Source organism: Bombina bombina, chromosome 4 (assembly GCF_027579735.1).
Source record: "Bombina bombina isolate aBomBom1 chromosome 4, aBomBom1.pri, whole genome shotgun sequence".
Lineage (NCBI taxonomy): Eukaryota > Metazoa > Chordata > Amphibia > Anura > Bombinatoridae > Bombina > Bombina bombina.
The window spans coordinates 998,749,700-998,771,294 of NC_069502.1; the positions used below are offsets into that span (position 1 = coordinate 998,749,700).

The following is a 21,595-nucleotide window of genomic DNA, read 5'->3' on the forward strand; positions in this document are numbered from 1 at the left end:
AAAGACTTTTATGTATACTAGAAGGAGAAATAACAGACATAGCCTTCTTAATGGATTTAAAAAATAAAATCTCTTATGTTATCAGGAACACTCTGAAAATTAGATGTTGACGGAACAGCAACAGGTAATGTAACAGTACTAAAGGAAATTTTATCTACATTAATAAGTTTGACATGACATGCAATACAAACAACAGCTGGAGAAACAGATACCAAAAGTTTATAGCAGATACACTTAGCTTGGTAGCTCCAGCACTGGGCAGTGATTTTCCTGAAGTATCTTCTGACTCAGTTGCAACGTGGAACATCTTGCAATATGTAAAAGAAAAAAACAACATATAAAGCAAAATTGATCAAATTCCTTAAATGACAGTTTCAGGAATGGGAAAAAAATGCCAGTGAACAAGCTTCTAGCAACCAGAAGCAATAAATAATGAGACTTAAATAATGTGGAGACAAAAATGACGCCCATATTTTTTAGCGCCAAAAAAGACGCCCACATTATTTGGCGCCTAAATGCTTTTTGGCGCCAAAAATGACGCCACATCCGGAACGCCGACATTTTTGACGCAAAAAAAGTCAAAAAATGACGCAACTTCCGGCGACACGTATGACGCCGGAAACAGAAAAAAAAATTTTGCGCCAAAAAAGTCCGCGCCAAGAATGACGCAATAAAATGAAGCATTTTCTGCCCCCGCGAGCCTAACAGCCCACAGGGAAAAAGTCAAATTTTTTAAGGTAAGAAAAAATGATTGAAACAAATGCATTTATCCCAAATATGAAACTGACTGTCTGAAAAATAAGGAATGTTGAACATTCTGAGTCAAGGCAAATAAATGTTTGAATACATATATTTAGAACTTTATAAACAAAGTGCCCAACCATAGCTTAGAGTGTCACAGAAAATAAGATTTACTTACCCCAGGACACTCATCTACATGTTTGTAGAAAGCCAAACCAGTACTGAAACGAGAATCAGTAGAGGTAATGATATATATAAGAGTATATCGTCGATCTGAAAAGGGAGGTAAGAGATGAATCTCTACGACCGATAACAGAGAACCTATGAAATGGACCCCGTAGAAGGAGATCACTGCATTCAAATAGGCAATACTCTCCTCACATCCCTCTGACATTCACTGCACGCTGAGAGGAAAACCGGGCTCCAACTTGCTGCGGAGCGCATATCAACGTAGAATCTAGCACAAACTTACTTCACCACCTCCATCGGAGGCAAAGTTTGTAAAACTGAATTGTGGGTGTGGTGAGGGGTGTATTTATAGGCATTTTAAGGTTTGGGAAACTTTGCCCCTCCTGGTAGGAATGTATATCCCATACGTCACTAGCTCATGGACTCTTGCTAATTACATGAAAGAAAGAGGCAGCTTCTTGGGTGGTAACTAACCATAGAACAAGCTATTATGCTATTGTTTGTTTCCAGATTGAGCGCTTCTCTCTTTTTATTTATACATTTAGACACCAAACAGAAAGGGCTACCCAGGTGCTGAAACAATGCTTACACTCATATGCTTACATTGTTGCTTTTTCAAATAAAGATAGCAAGAGAATGAAGACAATTTGATAATAGGAGTAAATTAGAAAGTTGCTTGAAATTGCATGCTCTGTCTGAATCACAAAAGCTTAATTTTGACTAGACTATCCCTTTAAGTTGTAAATTTCATCTCACCTCTCTATACATTTTACCCACTGCCTCATATTACTAGCATACTGCCTAGCATTCATTGCATTTCCCTCTTTTGCAAGCAGTATTTTAATTGACATGAATAATATATTCACAATTTACTCATTTCCTTTAATCTAAAATGAATGAATTGTGATGTTTAAATTGACCTTCAGGATGCTGTATTTTGCACTGACAAAGCAAACATCTTTTCTGTAAGGTATTCATGTACAATCTACAGCAGTTCTTGATTACACACAACAAGGTGCAGCCAGGTAATAAACCTCCTACATAGCCAGAACTATAGCTCTATAAATCATGACTTGTGACATAAAACACGCATTGTGTGTTGCTACTTAAGAAACATATTACACATTCACTGTTCCCTGCGTGATGCCGAGCACCCTCTGGTAATAAATGACATCAGTCAAAGAATTTAAATCTACTTTTCAATTCATACCCTGATTCCAAGGCATTGCTTTATCCAAAGATTCAGCGTAGGCTTCAATTCCAATCTCATTTTCAATGTTAAGTAACTGTCTGTGAACAAAAAACAAACGTACAGATAAGAATGACTTGAAACAGAAATAATTTGTTTACATCAAGTGATGTACTTACAATAGTCGGTCACTGCTATTGTCAAGCTGTAGTACTATTTGAGAGTATTCAATTTGTTGACTCAACTGTGACCATCATGGCACCAAATAGCCTACATTCTGCATGTGTCAGGCAGAAGTTTTTTTTACCTCGGACATTTATCTCTTTGTGTCAGTCCAAGTGGTAGCAAGGGATATGGCATTTTGCAAAGCAGCGAGTGTCTCTGCTCAAACACTACAGATGCTGTCAGTTTCACAAGCAAAAGTTACACTAGTATGAGCAACAAGAAAAGAGTTATGTGTTTATATTGTGCACCAAATGCAAGAGAATCTTTGAGGCATAGCTTGAGGGATATTTGCTTTTCATTATTGTGTATACTGGCTAATGTAACTTCTAAAGGTTGTTTAAAATTCAATGACCAAGATTCACCAACATTGTGCAGGCTCAGTGAGATGTATGAAAGTTTACTTGCTGTAATCTCACGATAAGATCCTTAAAGGGACATTAAACACTTTGAGATGATAATATAAAATGATAAGTTGTATATATAAAAAAAGCTCTGCAGTATACTTTCATTATTTATTTTGTTCCCATTTCCTGTAATTTCATTCTGAAATTGTGAGCTTTTCAGATCCTGTTAGAAATGGACATACAGAACACTGTTATATTCCACACAGTCATTGGCTGCACACTCTAGTGACCTATTTATAACTGTTCCTAATTGGCCACAGCAGAGAAGGTAACCTAAGTTACAACATGGCAGCTCCCATTGTTTTATAAACACTTAAACTTTACACTTATTTTGTCAATATTTAAAAAGCTAATAAAACTTTCAAAAATACATCTACATGTTATTCTCGGACTAATCTTTTTTCGGAATGCATCATTCTATCTAGCATTTATTTAGTGTTTAGTGTCCCTTTAAAATAATCTATTTCACTAAGGTGCAAGAACATCAACCCTCATACCATGCACATAGTGATTTTTCATAACCATCTCTTACAATGTTAAAGTTCTCACTGGTATTTTAAAATGCTTACCAAATGTAAACATAAAAAAGAATGTGGCCCCATTTTACTTTTTAAACATTAAATAAAACCTTTCTAATTTACTTCTATTATCTAATTTGCATTATTCTCTTGTTATCCTTTTGTTGAAAAGCATACCTAAGTAGGCAATGCACTACTGGGAGATAGCTGCTAATTTGTAGCTACACATAGATGGCTCTTGACATTGGTTCAGCTAGTTTCCAGTAGGAAATTGCTGCTTCTTTAACAAAGGATATAAAGTGAAATAGTGTGAAATTTCCCAACACTTTTATATCTCAAAATATGACAATCAAGTAAGAAAAAAAATATAACAGATGTTTGCTAGAGGTGCTGTTAAAATTATGCAGTTCTTTGCATCTGAGCAAAACACCAATTTAACATAACTGTGGCACCTATGGTAACAGTGGCATTTACAGGAACCATACATGGGGGCAAAAAGTCAAACATAAAGAGGCCCCTACTTATTACTTATGCCAGACCTACTAATAAAATGAAAAATCATTCACCTATGTTTTATATATATATATATTCATATCTATTACATACAGCAATGGAGAAAGATCTCTATAGCGGAAAGGATGATCCCAGTTTGGGGCACAACTATTATGGTAGTGTTACCCAGCAACACCAACTCACTAATCATGCTGAAACATATAGACATTTTAATCGTGGATGTTTATTGTTACATTTGGATTTCTAAAGAGGAAACATAACTCATAGACAGATGCTCATCTGCAAAATAACCAATCTCACATAATAATTTTATTTGATAAAGTAATTATTAATATGATGAGTATAAATTATTTCATTAATGACGTTTTGGAATTAAAAATAGGTCTTAAAAATGTCTATTCCTGAAGATTTTTTAAATTAGCATCAAGTTATAAAGGCTGTATAGCAGCATGGTGTTCATTATTTTCCTATATCGGTTGAGAAAGTCTACTAATGTGTTTTTATTCCACTAATTGGTTTTCTGATTGAATACACACACACACACACACACACATATATATATATATATATATATATATATATATATATACTGCAGTAGAAGGTGTAGAAGCACTCCAGCCCACAGTGATAAGTTTCACTCTCCCTGCCCTGGGTGCACTTCGAAGATAAGTTAGGACAATGCAAAAGAAGTCACTTGACAGGGTCTTTCCAATAAACACAAAAGATATTTAATGTTGACGTTTCGGGTATTACCCCGTTTTCAAAAGCACAGCATAATAACAAACAGTGTACTCACCCCCTTTGCATACCCCTGCACAGTGAACATTGGTGCGGCGCTCACTCCGCCACCCGGAAGTTACCCGACGTCACGTGACTAAGCGTCACGTAAGACGTCATGGCAACCAGACGCTCGAAGTTGAGTGCAGTATGTGTAAATAAAAACAAAGAACAGAAAACATATCATCAGGAGCCTAATTCACTATAACTAGCGTTATCATACAGATGTAGAACCTATACAAACCAGATAATATAATCATAAACAATAATGATACAAAGACATTATCAACAGCATCGTATTCCCCAAATCCACAGTTCCTATATATGAGAGTCCAAGACCTGACAGTATCCAAAATAAACAATATAATAATACAGTGACCATCATATTCAAAAACAAGTGGAGTATATCACTAATGTAAAAATGTAAAAACTGAATAATACAGAGGTTACTGCTACATCTCTGAAGAACATAGTCCAGCCTGTCTAGATCACACTGATAGTGCAAGCTCCAGTGTCCAATATACGCTACCTATTATCCCTTCAAAATCATAGAGTACCTAGTTGTAGCATATAGGGGACTTAGTGCATAGATGGAATTCAATTTGGGGGAAAAAAAGGCTAATATGGCAAAATAACAGGAGACAACATGAAGCAGGATCCCCATAATATTAAGCTTCTATCTAGTATCTAAAGTACTTGTCATAACCAAATCAGGAGTATGCTGCAAGAAACCTCAAAGAACCAATCTACAGACAGCAGTGCCAGTCCAAGTGGACATTGAGTCCCCTAGGGGTCATGGTCCCTAGGTTAAAAATCCAACGGGTCTCCTTCTGCAAAAGGATTTTAGCCCTATCACCCCCCCCCCCTAGACAGCGGGGGATGTGGTCAATAATAATAAAATACTTCAGGTTGGTAACTCTATGTCTGGCTTCAGCAAAATGCCGGGCCACCGGCTGGTCAGATGTTCCTTTATTAATTGCTGCACGTATTGCAGACCGATGGTTCGCCATCCTTGTTCTCAAATCATCAACCGTCTTGCCCACATAAAACATTCCTCACACACAGTGCAATAAATAGTCTATATAGTTTGTGGTGCAGGTAACTCTGTATCTGATTTTGTACTTCCTAGTCGAATATGGATGGCAAAAGAAACTCCCAGTCGAGAGACCCCCACAGGTGGTGCATCCAAAGCATCGAAAACATCCAGGTTTGGTTTTGAGCCAGGTATCATTACTATAACAGCCCGTGGGTCTGTTTTGATCAGTTGGTCTCTCAAAGAGACTGCTCTCCGATACACAATTCTGGGCGGAAGCATTACTTTAAACGGTAGATCTTTGTCCGTGGTTAATAGGTTCCAATTCTTCTTTACGGTGTCCGCAATCCCTTCCTTGCCTTTAGTATAGGTTGTTGTAAATGTAAGTTTCTCCTCCACTGCTCTGTTTCTAGCACCATACAACAAATTTTGTTGTGTCGATTCCACAGCCATTTCTTTACTTGCCTCCAGAACCCTCTGATGGTATCCCCTCTGTTGGAATTTTCTCTCCATATCCTTCATCTGTAGGTCTCTAAATTCCTCCAAAGTATTGTTCCTAACCACCCTCTTAAACTGGGATGTTGGAAGTGCCTTCTTCAGGCTTTGCGAATGGCAACTGGAAGCATGCATGATAGAATTCTTGTCTGTTGGTTTACTATAGAGGGTAGTGTTTAAAACACTCCCTCGTTTGAAAATTCTAATGTCCAGAAAATCTACTGTGTTTTTATCATATTATTTTAAATCTACTGTGTTTTTATCATATTATTTTAAACTTCACAGTAGGATGTACTTTATTCAATTCTTCAAACCAGTTAAGCAGTTCCTCCTCGGTTCCTGTCCACAGGAGAAACAAACCGTCAATGTATCTCTTGAAAAGCTGTATTCTGTGATCTTTAAACAAATGTGTTCCTCCATTCTCTAATTCTGCCATGAACAGGTTGGCATATGATGGGGCCATGTTAGACCCCATTGCCGTTCCTGCAACCTGTAGGTAGAAAGATCTTTAAAAATGGAAATAGTTAAGCTCTAGGCACATTCTTAACATTTCACAAATGGCTTCAACTGGGGGTCCTATATAAGGATATTTTGTCAATTGTCTCTTAGTGGCTGCTATCCCCTTTTGGTGGGGGATGACTGTATACATGCTGGTCACATCCAATGTGACCAGCCAAACATCCTCAGCCAATGGTGGTAATTCCAGTAGGAATTTGATCATGGTTGCAGAGTCCAGGAGATGCAGATTGGAAGCAGACAAGGAGCAGAATTGGCTTAATAAAATGAGGGAAGAAGTGAATAAGTATGAAAATGATTTAATAGCATTTAAAAATCGAAAGCTTGAAGATGTGACACAGGACAGGATTATACAAATAAAAGTGTCTACCGGTGGCAGTTGAGCCCAGATGAAAGACTACAGTACCGAACGATTTGTTTCTCCTGTGGAAAGGAACCGAGGAGGAACTGCTTAACTGATTTGAAGAATTAAATAAAGTACATCCTACTGTGAAGTTTAAAATAACATATGATAAAAACACAGTAGATTTTCTGGACATTAGAATTTTCAAACAAGGGTTTTTTTTTTTAACTCTACCCTCTATAGTAAACCAACAGACAAGAATTCTATCTTGCATGCTTCCAGATGCCATCCGCCAAGCCTGAAGAAGGCACTTCCAACCTCCCAGTTTAAGAGGGTGGTTAGGAACAATACTTTGGAGGAATTTAGAGACCTACAGATGATGGATATGGAGAGAAAATTCCGACAGAGGGAATACCACCAGAGGGAATACCACCAGAGGGTTCTGGAGGCAAGTAAAGAAATGGCTGTGGAATCGACACAACAAAATTTGTTGTATGGTGCCAGAAACAGAGCAGTGGAGGAGAAACTTACATTTACAACAACCTATACTAAAGGCAAGGAAGGGATTGCGGACACCCTAAAGAAGAATTGGAACCTATTATCCACGGACAAAGATCTACCGTTTAAAGCAATGCTTCCGTCCAGAATTGGGTATCGGAGAGCAGTCTCTTTGAGAGAACAACTGATCAAAACAGACCCCCAGGGCTGTTATAGTAATGATACCTGGATCAAAACCAAACCTGGATGTTTTCGATGCTTGGGATGCACCACCTGTGGTGGTCTCTCGACTGGGAGTTTTTTTTGCCATCCATATTCGACTAGGAAGTACAAAATCAGATACAGAGTAACCTGCACCACAAACCATATAGTCTATTTATTGCACTGTGTGTGCAGAATGTTTTATGTGGGCAAGACGGTTGATGATTTGAGAACAAGGATGGCGAACCATCGGTTTGCAATACGTGCAGCAATTAATAAAGGAACATCTGACCAGCCGGTGGCCCGGCATTTTGTTGAAGCCGGACATAGAGTTACCAACCTGAAGTATATTATTATTATTGACCACATCCCCCCGCTTTCTAGGGGGGTGGGGTGATAGGGCTAAAATCCTTTTGCAGAAGGAGACCCGTTGGATTTTTAATCTAGGGACCATGACCCCTAGGGGACTCAATGTCCACTTGGACTGGCACTGCTGTCTGTAGATTGGTTATTTGAGGTTTCTTGCAGCATACTCCTGATTTGGTCATGACAAGTGCTTTAGATACTAGATAGAAGCTTAATATTATGGGGGATCCTGCTTCATGTTGTCTCCTGTTATTTTGCCATATTAGCCTTTTTCCCCCCTAAATTGAATTCCATCTATGTACTAAGTCCCTTATATGCTACCACTAGGTACTTTATCATTTTGAAGGGATAATAGGTAAGCGTATATTGGACACTGGAGCTTGCACTATCAGTGTGATCTAGACAGGCTGGACTATGTTCTTCAGAGATGTAGCAGTAACCTCTGTATTATTCAATTTTTACATTAGTGATATACTCCACTTGTTTTTGAATATGATGGTCACTGTATTATTATGTTGTTTATTTTGGATACTGTCAGGTCTTGGACTCATATATAGGAATTGTGGATTTGGTGAATACGATGCTGTTGATAATGTCTTTGTATCATTATTGTTTATGATTATATTATCTGGTTTGTATAGGTTCTACATCTGTATGATAACGCTAGTTATAGTGAATTAGTCTCCTGATGATATGTTTTCTGTTCTTTGTTTTTATTTACACATACTGCACTCAACTTCGAGCGTCTGGTTGCCATGACGACTTACCTGACGCTTAGTCACCTGACGTTGGGTAACTTCCGGGTGGCGGAGTGAGCGCCGCACCAATGTTCACTGTGCAGTGGTATGTAAAGCGGGTGAGTACACTGTTTGTTATTATGCTGTGCTTTTGAAAACGGGGTAATACCCGAAACGTCAAGATTAAATATCTTTTGTGTTTATTGGAAAGACCCTGTCGAGTGACTTCTTTTGCATTGGCCTATATATATATATATATATATATATATATATATATATATATATATATATACACTGTATATATACCACACACACACATAAACACACAAATATGCATGCACACACACACATAAACACAAATATACACACACACACACACTGAAGGACTACATAAGCTTTTTGCAGCATTGTATTTGTATTGTCCTATGATGACGGATAAACAAGATGTATTTTTCTTTTGTCTTTCAATAAGGATTAATTAAAAAAAGGTGCTTGGGGAAAAAAAAAAAGGAGAAAACTGCCCGTGCTTTTATATTTGTGTTTTTAAAGGAAATGTGTCAGATGTATATGCTTTATCACTAATCGCTTATATTAAAATACTTTAAGCACTAATCAGCCAGTTACTACATATATTTAGCTGCTATCTGTAGCACAGGTGCATATTATCAGTATGCTTGTAGTACTGAGAACTTATCTTGCTAAATTGTTTAAATTAAAGGGCCATAATACCCAAATGTTTAAACACTTGAAAGTGATGCAGCATAGCTGTAAAAAGCTGACTAGAAAATATCACCTGAACATCTCTATGTAAAAAAGAAAGATATTTTACCTCAAAAGTTCCTCAGTAGCCACCTCCCATTGTAAAGGATTTCTAAGCAGCATTTTAGTGTGTTTGTCCTGGGACATCTGAAGGGATGAGCATCGTGCACTCTCATATTATTTCACCAATCAGGTAAAGGAAGCTTACTATGAAATCTCATGAGAGTTAAGTGAAATCTCATGAGATCACAGTAAGAGTTCATGACCTCAGCACTGCTGATGCTGATTGGCTGCTGTTCATTTCTTCATTTTTTTTTTTTTACCTGCAGCTGGGAGCAGGTGAAGTATAACTTTTTACACAGAACTTACTCTGCTGAGCTGAGTAAATTGTGAGGTAAAATATCTTCCTTTTTTACATAGAGATGCTCAGGTGATATTTTCCTCTCAGCTTTTTACAGTTATACTGCATCAGTTTCAAGTGATTTAGCATATGAGTATTATGTCCCTTTAAGGATAGAGGGACTCATTGATTTATGCATCTGCATTATTGAGGATATGTATCAAGCTGTCAACTATGTTGCATTCGCCAACATCAATACGCTCACCTAACATCGCGGCCGCGTATCTCAATACGCTCTCCTTATTAATGAAAAAGCCGGCAAAAAAATGCGCACCAAGTACGGGGAGTTGAGCATCGGACTGTTAACTAGCAGTCATCGATCTCACGTCTATTCGGCTTTTTCCAAACTTTATTTATACCCTGTCACTAAACGCCGCCACTATACTAAAATATTTAAGCCCTATCCCGCCGCAACCCAAATAAAGTTATTAACTCCTATCCCGCTGCTCCCAGTCACCACTAAATAAACGTATTAACCTATAAACCTCTGGCCTCCCACATCACCACCACTAACTAAACCTATTAACCCCTAAACCCTCTGCCCCCCACATCGCAAAAAACTAAATTAAGCTATTAACCCCTAAACCTAACAACCCGCTAACTTTAAATTAAAATTACAACATCCCTATCTTCAAATAAATTTAAACTTACCTGTAGAATTAAAATAAACTAATTTAAACTATTAATTAACCTACCCTAACTATTATCCTACAATTAAATTAAACTACCAATTAAATAAACTAAATTACATATTAAAGAAACCTAACCCTACTCAAGTTATTTAAATATACAATTAAACATTATTAAAAGTACTAAATTACCACAAAAAAAAACAAAAAACTAAGTTACAAAAAAACAAACACTAAATTAAGAAAAATAAAAAAACCACATTATCAAAAATAAAAAAGAATTACACCTAAACTAATAGCCCTATCAAAATAAAAAAGCCCCCCCAAAAAGGGCCTTTTGTGGGGCATTGCCCCAAAGATATCAGCTCTTTTACATGTAAAAAAAAATACAAACACCCCCCAACAGTAAAACCCACCACCCAACCAACCCCCCAAAATAAAAAACATATCTAAAATAACCTAAGCTCCCCATTGCCCTGAAAAGGGCATTTGTATGGTCATTGCCCTTAAAAGGGCATTTAGCTCTTTTACATGCCCAGACCCTAATCTAAAAATAAAACACATAAAAAAAATCTTAAAGAAACCTAACACTAACCCCTGACGATCCACTTACAGTTCTTGAAGTCCCACTTGTCAGGGTTTTTTCCTGACTTGTTTGTCATGTGCTGCTGGCAGCCATTTTACTCACCTCTCTTGCTTACTTTGGTGCATTCTGGGAGATGCTGCTCACTTCCTGTACTTCCTTTTATGGCCAGACTGGTTTACATCATCCATGTGAGACAGGATGATGTCTCAGAATTGTGATGTCATCACTTATTATTTAAAGGGCCTTTGTTCAGTATGCTTTGCCCTTGTGTATTACCTAGCTGTCTGACGTCCCTCCTGGTTCCTGATCCCTGGCTTGTTCCTGACTCTGCTGTTCTCCTTGTTCCTGATTCCGGCTCGTCTGACTACCCGCTTTGGCTCCTGACTCGGCTTGTCTGACTACCAGCTCTAGTTTTGACTCCTGGCTTGTTATTTGACTTGTGGACTTTTTATTATTTTTTGCTATTAATAAAGGTGTGATTATTTTTGCACTTCTCGTCTCAGTCTGATTCCTGGCACCCTGACATTACGCAAGGGCCATGAATCCTGATGGTGCTAATAATCCACCTTTACCTGCCATAATTTCCAGGATGGATGAACAGGATCACCGCTTGGATCAATTTGCACTAGCCCTGCAAACCCTGCTGACTCGCACTGCACATTTGGACCAAAGTGTCCGCAAGTTATGGCTGCTCCTGTTTCCACTGCTGCACCTATGCCTACCAGGAGCATGTCCGGTTCTGCACCTCTACCTCAGCGATATGGAGGCGATCCTAATCAGTGCAGAGGGTTTTTGAACCAGGTGGGCATTTACTTTGAGATGTTACCTCAGGCGTTTCCCTCTGACAGAGCTAAGGTGGGATTTCTCATCTCGTTACTCTCTGACACAGCTCTTGCCTGGGCTAATCCCTTGTGGGAGACTAATAAACCTGTGATTTCAAATTACCCTGAATTTGTGGCCTCATTTCGAAGGGTATTTGATGTTCCAGCTCGCTCCTCCTCTGCTGCTAAACGACTCATGTCCATTCAGCAAGGTACAAGATCTGTTGCTCAGTATGCCATTGAGTTCCGTACGCTTGCAGCAGAGATAGGCTGGAACAATGAAGCCCTTGTTGCCGCCTTCTTTCATGGGCTCTCTGATGCGATTAAAGACGAAGTTGCTGCCAGAGATTTACCAGAAGATCTCGAGGCATTGGTGTCTTTTTTGATCCTAATTGACATCAGGCTAAGTTAGAGGCCTTCTTTCAAGGAGAGCTTGCGGAAGCCTCCTGTACCGTTGTCCTACGTGTTCGTTCCCACCCATGCCTCCCTCTCCTCCCATGCCTCCTGGTCCCGAGTCACCAGGTACTGCTGAGCCGATGCAGTTGGGATTCACACATCTCTCTGCGGCGGACAGGGCCTTTAGGAGGAGGGAGGGGCCTCTATTGTGGGTTACAGGGACACCTTTTGAAGTCTTGTCCTACACGGCCGGGAAATGCTCACACCTAAGGTCCTGTCGGGGGCAGACCTTAGGTGGTTTATCCTTGTCCCCGGAACCGCTAAAGGAGAAACCTTTGGTCACGGTTGTCCTTTCCTGGGTGGACTCCTTCATAGTCACCCAGGCTCTTGTTGACTCCGGTGCTGCGGGCTATTTCATTGACAGTGCTTTTGTATTCCTGTTTTGCCTCGTTCCGCTTTCTATTGAGGCCATTTATGGCAGGTCCCTTCAGCCCGTACTCGTTACTCACAAAACCGCTCCGTTGTCAATGGCTGTTATGGCTCTCCATTTTGAAAGCCTCCAGTTCCAATTGATAAACTCTCCGCATTTTCCGGTTGTGCTGGGTTATCCCTGGCTCCAAAAGCACAATCCCAGTCTCGACTGGCGCAGGTACGAAACTTTGTCGTGGTCTCTGCAATGTATTACCACTTGTCTTCAGAAACCAGTTAAAGTCTTGTGCACTTCTTCAGTATCTCAATTGCCAGAGGAGTACCAAGAGTTCCTAGATGTTTTTGACAAGGTGCGTGCCGGTACGTTGCCTCCTCACCGGTCTTACGATTGTGCCATAGACCTGCAACCCGGAGCCATTCCTCCTCGGGGCCGGGTTTACCCTCTGTCTATTGCAGAGAATTGTACTATGGAGGAGTATGTTTCCGATGCTCTGTCGCGGGGGATCATCTGCAAATCCTGCTCTCCTGCAGGGGCTGGCTTCTTCTATGTGCAGAAAAAGGGTGGCGAGTTAAGACCATGCATCGATTATAGGGGTCTTAATCGTCTTACCATTAAGAATGCTTACCCTATTCCGCTCATTACGGAACTCTTTGACCGCCTCAAGGGAGCTACGGTCTTTACTAAGCTTGATTTGAGAGAAGCGTACAATCTCGTTAGGATCAAGGAGGGCCACGAATGGAAAACAGCATTTAACACCAGGAGCGGGCATTATGAGTATCTTGTAATGCCCTTTGGCCAATGTAATGCTCCTGCTGTTTTCCAGGAATTTATTAATGATGTCCTACGAGATATGTTGCAACAGTGTGTCGTGGTGTACTTAGACGACATCCTCATACACTCACCCACACTTGAGGCTCATCGTTCTGATGTTACACAGGTTCTTCAGAGACTACGTGAGAACGGCCTGTTTTGTAAACTTGAGAAATGTGAGTTTCATCAGACTGAAGTAACCTTCCTAGGTTATGTTATCTCCGTTGCAGGGTTCTCCATGGATCCTGATAAGTTATCTGCAGTTCTGCAGTGGCCTCGCCCAGTTGGTCTTCGGTCTATTCAACGTTTTTTGGGGTTCGCCAATTACTATAGAAAGTTTATTAAAACTTTTCTTCCTTGGTAAAACCTATCACAGACATGACCCGTAAAGAGAATGATCCACTACATTGGTCACCTACTGCCATTAAGGCCTTTGATAGCCTTAAGACTGCCTTTGCTGCTGCTCCAGTTCTGGCTCATCCTAACCCTGTCCTGCCTTTCGTTCTTGAGGTCGATGCGTATGAGACTGGAGTAGGTGCTCTCTTGTCTCAACGTTCTACACCTGACGGTTCCTTGCATCCGTGTGGTTTCTTCTCTAAGAAATTGTCTCCAGCGGAGTGCAATTATGAAATTGGCGACAGGGAATTACTGGCCATAATTTTGGCACTCAAAGAATGGAGGCATCTTCTCGAGGGTACTAGCGTGCCAGTGCTCATTCTTACTGACCACAAGAATTTAACTTATCTATCTGAAGCAAAACGTTTGTCGCCCCGACAGGCCAGATGGGCGCTATTTTTGTCTCTGTTTAATTATGTGGTCTCCTACCTGCCTGGTAGTAAGAATGTTAGGGCTGATGCCCTCTCTCGACAATTTTCACCTCTGTCCAAGGAGGAGTCTGTACCTACTCCAGTTATACCTCCTGACCATATTTTGGCTACCATACGTACTAATTTGACTTCTCCCTTGGGGGAGGAGATCCTGGCTGCACAAACCAAATGCACCCCATGAGAAACCTAGTGGTAAGTGTTTTGTTCCTGAGAATCTTCGAACTAAACTTTTGCACACTTACCACTATCCTAAAGCCGCAGGTCACCCAGGCAAGAACCAAATGATTTGGTCTGTCACTCGACAATTCTGGTGGCCAGGTCTTCGTTCTGATGTTGCTGCGTATGTTGCCTCCTGCTCAGTTTGTGCACAGAATAAGACTCCTCAACGTCTTCCTGTGGGTCTTCTTCAACCTATTGCTAATGGTGAGCGTCCTTGGACACATCTTTCCATGGACTTCATTGTCGAGCTCCCTGTTTCCAATGGCAATACTGTTATCCTTATGGTGGTTGACCGTTTTTCTAAAATGTCACATTGCATTCCCTTGAAGAAGTTGCCTACCGCTCAGGAGCTTGCTTCAATTTTTGCCCGTGAGGTCTTCCGTTTACATGGGTTACCCAAGGAGATAGTGTCGGACCGGGGTAGCCAGTTTGTCTCCAGATTTTGGCGTTCCTTTTGTGTTCAAATGGGGATCCAGCTCTCCTTCTCCTCGGCATATCACCCTCAATTCAATGGAGCTGCAGAATGGTCTAATCAAGCTCTGGAACAGTTCCTCCGTTGCTATGTCTCAGATCACCACAATAATTGGTCTGAACTGTTACCTTGGGCAGAGTTTGCTCGTAATAGTGCTATTAATGCTTCCTCCAAGTTATCCCCGTTCATGGTGAATTATGGGTTTCAAACATCCTTGTTGCCCAATTCATTCATGTCTCAGGGTATTCCGGCTTTGGAGGAGCATCTCCGGCAACTCCGTTCCACATGGGTGCAGATTCAAGATTGCCTTCATCGTTCTATGCAGCGCCAGAAGTTCCAGGCTGATCGTAGGCGTCTGCCTGCACCTTCCTACCAGGTTGGTGAGAGAGTTTTGCTGTCCTCCCGCAACTTGAACCTTCGTGTGCCTTCCAATAAACTGGCTCCCCGTTATGTTGGTCCTTTTCGAATACTCTGACGGGTCAATCCTGTGGCCTACGCTCTTGACCTTTCTCCTGCAATGCACATCTCCAATGTTTTTCATGTCTCCCTCTTGAAACCATTGGTTTGTAATCGGTTTACCACTGTGTTGCCTCGTCCCCGTCCTATCATTGTTGACAACCATGAGGAGTATGAGGTCAGCAGCATTATTGACTCTCGTATGTCCAGGGGCCGCGTACAGTATTTGGTTCATTGGAGGGGCTATGGTCCAGAGGAGCGTTCATGGGTTCCCTCCTCCGTGCCTTCCATGCCCGTTTCCCCAATAAGCCTTTTGTCCTCCCGCGGGGGAAGGGTCGTTGAGGGGAGGGTACTGTCAGGGGTTTTTCCTGACTTGTTTGCCATCTGCTGCTGGCAGCCATTTTACTCACCTCTCTTGCTTACTTTGGTGCATTCTGGGAGATGCTGCTCACTTCCTGTACTTACTTTTTTGGCCAGACTGGTTTACATCATCCATGTGAGACAGGATGCAGTCTCAGAATTGTGATGTCATCACTTATTATTTTAAGGGCCTTTGTTCAGTATGCTTTGCCCTTGAATTGTCTCAGACCTGTTTGTGAGAGCTCCTGTGTATTACCTGGCTGTCTGACGTCCCTCCTGGTTCCTGATCCCTGGCTTGTTCCTGACTCTGCTGTTCTCCTTGTTCCTGATTCCGGCTCGTCTGACTACCCGCTTTGGCTCCTGACTCGGCTTGTCTGACTACCAGCTCTAGTTTTGACTCCTGGCTTGTTATTTGACTTGTGAACTTTTTATTATTTTTTGCTATTAATAAAGGTGTGATTATTTTTGCACTTCTCGTCTCAGTCTGATTCCTGGCACCCTGACACCACTTGAAGGATCCATCTAGCTGGAGAAGTCCTCATCCAGGTGGCAAGAAGTCCTCATCCGGGCAGCCTCTTCCATCTTCATCCAGCTGGAAAAGTCCTCATCTAGGCGGCAAGAAGTCCTCATCCAGATGGCATCTTCTATTTCAAGATTTCAATCAGCCAATAGGATTAGAGCTGCTAAAATCCTATTGGATGTTCCAATCAGCCAATAGGATTGAGCTCTCATCCTATTGGCTGTCAGCCAATAGGAATGCAAGGGACGCCATCTTGGATGGCGTCACTTGCATTGAAGTTCCAGTTTACGGTGGCGACCATATGAAGAGGATGCTCCGATACGGATGTCTTCAGGATGGATCCGCTCCACGCCGGATGGATGAAGATAGAAGATGCCGTCTGGATGAAGACTTCTTGCCACCTGGATGAGGACTTCTCCGGCTGGATGAAGATGGAAGAGGCCGCCTGGATGAAGACTTCTCTGGCTGGATGAATCCTTCAAGCGGGACTGTAAGTACTGTAAGTGGATCGTCGGGGGTTAGTGTTAGGTTTTTAAAGTTTTTTTGGTGGGTTTTATTTTTAGATTAGGGTCTGGGCATGTAAAAGAGCTAAATGCCCTTTTAAGGGCAATGCCCATACAAATGACCTTTTCAGGGCAATGGGGAGCTAAGGTTATTTTAGATAGGGTTTTTATTTGGGGGGGGGGTCGGTTGGTTGGGTGGTGGGTTTTACTGTTGGGAGGTGTTTGTATTTTTTTTACAGGTAAAATAACTGATATTTTGGGGCAATGCCCCGCAAAAGGCCCTTTTAAGGGCCATTGGTAGTTTATTGTAGGCTAGGTTTTTTTTTTATTTTGGGGGGGGGCTTTTTTATTTTGATAGGGTTATTAGATTAGGTGTAATTGTTTTTTATTTTTATAATGTGGTTTTTTTTATTTTTCGTAATTTAGTGTTTTTTTTGTAACTTTTTTTTGTTTTGTTTTTGTTGTTGGTAATTTAGTACTTTTAATAATGTTTAATTGTATATTTAAATAATTTGAGTAGGGTTAGGTTTCTTTAATATGTAATTTAGTTTATTTAATTGGTAGTTTAATTTAATTGCAGGATAATAGCATTAGGGTAGGTTAATTAATAGTTTAAAATAGTTTATTTTAATTCTACAGGTAATTTTTAATTTATATTAAGATAGGGATGTTGTAATTTTAATTTAAAGTTAGGGTGTTGTTAGGTTTAGGATAATAGTTTAATTTAGTTTTTTGCGATGTGGGGGGCTGTCAGTTTAGGGGATAATAGGTTTAGTTAGTGGTGGTGATGTGGTAGGCCAGAGGTTTAGGGGTTAATACATTTATTTAGTAACAGCGGTGTTGGGGAGTGGCGAAATAGGTTGCGGCGATGTCGGGGCGGCAGATTAGGGGTGTTTAGACTCTGGGTTTATGTTAGGGTGTTTTCTACCATAGAAATCAATGAGTTATATTTCTTTGTCTTGCAGCATCGAACATAAGCTTTCACTGCTTTCATACTCCCATTGATTTCTATGGCATCCACGGCCTCCAGGGTGGGGGATTGAAAACCAGGTACGCTGGGTCGGAATAGCCACGAGCGTACCTGTTAGAAGTTTGATAACTGGGAAAAAGTGTAAGATAGAGCCGAATGAGTATTCAGAACATCTGTAATAACATAAACATGGAACTGCCGGTTCGTATGTTACGTCACAAATTTCAACTTTTGCCGGTCTTGAGGCTTTGATAACTAGGTCGGATCAATCTTGCAACAATTATGATGCGGAATTCCGGCGTATTTTAAGTTGACAGCTTGATAGATAGGCCTCTTTATGTAATTTTAGCACTGTGGCATTGCTCTTTCTAAATTGCCCATGCTGAGCCAACAGACAAGCTGTTACTGGAAAGCAATACTAGTATCACTAGTATCTAGTGATAACTATTTTTTGATCCTTCCTCATATCACTTTTTTTCAGTGCAGCTCTGGACAGCTATACAGATAATGACTAGGATATACTTTAGCTCCCAAATAGCACACCAGGAAGATTTACTACAGAACCGTGAATCACAACTTTTGAAGACATTAGACATTGTTATGGCCTAAGTCTAGGGTGACCAGATCTGAGGGGGGGGGGGGAACCAAACAAAATGTATGCTTATGAGAGAGAATCTCTGGATCTTGCAAAATATCTGGGTAATTTGTTATTTAAATGAGAACCCATTTAGACTATCTCTGGGAGACCTCTTTATTCTACAATCTGATTGAACATTTCCTGATGTAAAGACCATTCCCCTTGAAGAAGAGATTGACAACTCAGATAATTTGCTTCCCATTTTTTTCACCCCAGATATATGAATAGCAAAAATCGTGCAAAAGTTTTTCTCTGCCCAACAGAATACATGAGACTTCATTTATCGCTAGAGAACTCCCCCTAGGACATAAATATATGCCCCCGCTGTGACACTGTCTGATTGAAAGCATAGGAAAGTTTATTCTTTCAGGACAGGCCAGCTCTAGAAAACCCTGAAGATAGCACATGGTTCTAAGGAGGTAACCTCGCCTTGTGAGGAGACCAAACTTCCTGTGCTTTCCTGGACCGCCATAATGCAACCCTAACCCGAGAGACTTGCACCTGACAAGATTATTGTCCAGGTTGAATGGACAAAAGATGTTCTCTGAGGAATGGACTAGTTCTCTATCTACCAGGATAGATAATTTGTTGTAGCTGAACCCAAAAGAACCCTTTGAGAAAGCTGAGAGTAGTGTTTGCACATGCAGCAATAATCAGACCTAGAACTTCCATACATAAAGCTACAGTAGAATTCGATAGAGACTGAATTTTCACACATGTTGAATGCAAATATATCCTTCATTTATCTGTCAAGAAAAGTCTCATTATCATTGAGTCTATAATGACTCCAAGAAAGGAGACTCTGGTTTGAGGAGATAAAGAGTTTTTCAGAATGTTGATTCTCCAGTTATGATAGAGAAGAAATAACAAAAGTTGTTGGTATGAGAGACTGTTAGAAGAAAAGATGGAGCCTGTATAGAGGATCCTGCACATATTGAGGCCAGGCCTCTGAAAGGGGAAAAATCTGCCCCTAACAGAAACAAATCAGGATCGGTGGTCGGCCGTTTATGTTGATTTAGAAGAGGAAGAAGGATTTTTTTAGCCTTAAACCCAGAAAGGTAGATTTCCAGGAAGAACCTTGTTTCTGAGAAAAGGAGGATCTTTGATTCCTTGATTGACCAAAGGAACGAAAACAATTTTAAGTTCTACTCCTTCTTTTAGACTTCTTGTCTTTAAGAAGAAAAACATTTTTTTTAACCTCCAGATACAGTAGAAATAATAGCATCTAGATCAGGCCCAAATGAAATCTTTCCTTAAAAAGGAAGAGATGGATGCCTAGATTTTGAAAACCATGTCAGCTAACCAAGATATGAGCAACAAGGATCTCCTTGTTAAAACTGACAATGCCATGTTCTTGGCAATTAATCTGATAATTTCTACAATAGCATCACAGACCAAGCTTTAAGGGACTTAAAAAGCTTTCAACAACAGATTTATCTGACAACTGTTCAGAAAATTGTCACACCAAAGAGAAGAGGCCTCTGTCACATAAGCTATACTAATAGATGGATTAAACAAATAGCCCGCTTGAAGGAAAGCCTTTCTGCTGAAAGACTCAAATTTCAGTCCTTAGATATGATTCCAGATATCACCTCAGGAGCCATAAAAAAACCTCTGGGGTTTTAAAAGATGGTTTGAAAATCAAATCCAGTTGTTTAAAGGATTTATCTTCCAAAGGTTTAGGAACATGTACCTCTGTGAAGCGGTTCTTATCTTGAGAGATTCTATAAGTACTGGGAAAAACAGATAACAGTTGTTTATTAGAGACTTTTATGCACATACTTAGAGGAGGCATGGCCACCAACATCATAGACACAGTAGAACGCACAAAATCTTTTCCAAAAGCAAAATTTGAAGAACTCCCCTGTACCTAACAAACAAAGGGAGGACAGACTCCTTTAAGAGGCAAGCACAGGATTGGACTGGTTATAATGCAAAAGGTGAGGTGAGCTACATAACTGAGCTAGTTGAGTAATAGTGAGTAAGCTTACAGAAAATACACTTAAATAAATGCTCAGAAGATCTATCCTCCAAAGCAGGGTTCTTCAAAAGTTTTTTCCCAAGACCCAGTGCCACGATAATGAAAATAGTAACTAAAATGTGAGCATACTTTATTCCTGATTGTAGTCAAACTTGCAAGTGTTGTAATAGGATATAACACACACACAAACTCTCATATATAACACACAGTCATATAACACACACACACACATCACACACAATCTCATATAACACACACACACACTCTCATACACTCTCATATAACACACACACCACACACAATCCTACAACCCACACACAAGTCACGACCCAGTAAACATGGTGTTGCGACCCAATAATGGGTCCCGACCCGTTGGTAGAAAAACCCTGCTCTAAAGGATCCACATGGATGGTGACAGTACCAGAATGCTCCATTAATAATAAAGTCCTAATAAAATAAAATAAAGTACTAATAAAATAACACACAGTGTTATGCTTGATAAACACAGTATATGAGGAGACCAAACAGACTAAATAAAATGGGACTTAAACGGTTAAGTCTGAGATTAAAGAAGGGGAGAATAGCAGTAATAATACAATAACTATGCAATAAGGACCACTGATGCCAAGCACACACCAAAAAACAAACCTGAAAATCTTACCCCCTCCTGAGCGACTATGAGAAAGCACAGCATAATATGACAGGCATAGTGCGCTGACGAGACAAGGTGATGGCGGTCTGCTGCACGACATGAAAATTAATTAACTGCTTGCCCACTGAAACTCCTGTAGCGCTAGCTAAAAATAGCCAGAGGTTTAATCATAACACTACTTGAGAGAACTACAATAACACGGACTGACTTCTGCTGTTATGTAAGAAGCCGATGCACACAATAAATAAAAGCAAAAATTGTCTGTGTGCTGATGTTTTGCAGCCATGATTGACAGAAATGGCCCCGCTACAAAAATACCCCCTACACCCCGCTACAAAAACACCCCCTTAGCCAATAGAATGAGAATCTTGAATCACGTCCCTTGCATTGAAGATACAGTGTATGGCGGTGACCGTATGAAG

General features: G+C 40.4%; 1 protein-coding gene across 1 annotated transcript in view; it reads right to left on the minus strand.

Annotated features, from left to right (window-relative positions):
- Nucleotides 1–21,595, minus strand: part of WDPCP (WD repeat containing planar cell polarity effector) — a 1,247,576-nt gene that overhangs the window by 55,032 nt on the left and 1,170,949 nt on the right. The window contains exon 16 of the mRNA XM_053712064.1: nt 2,141–2,220. Coding sequence (XP_053568039.1) covers nt 2,141–2,220 — 80 coding nt within the window. The remainder of the gene's footprint in view (nt 1–2,140; nt 2,221–21,595) is intronic.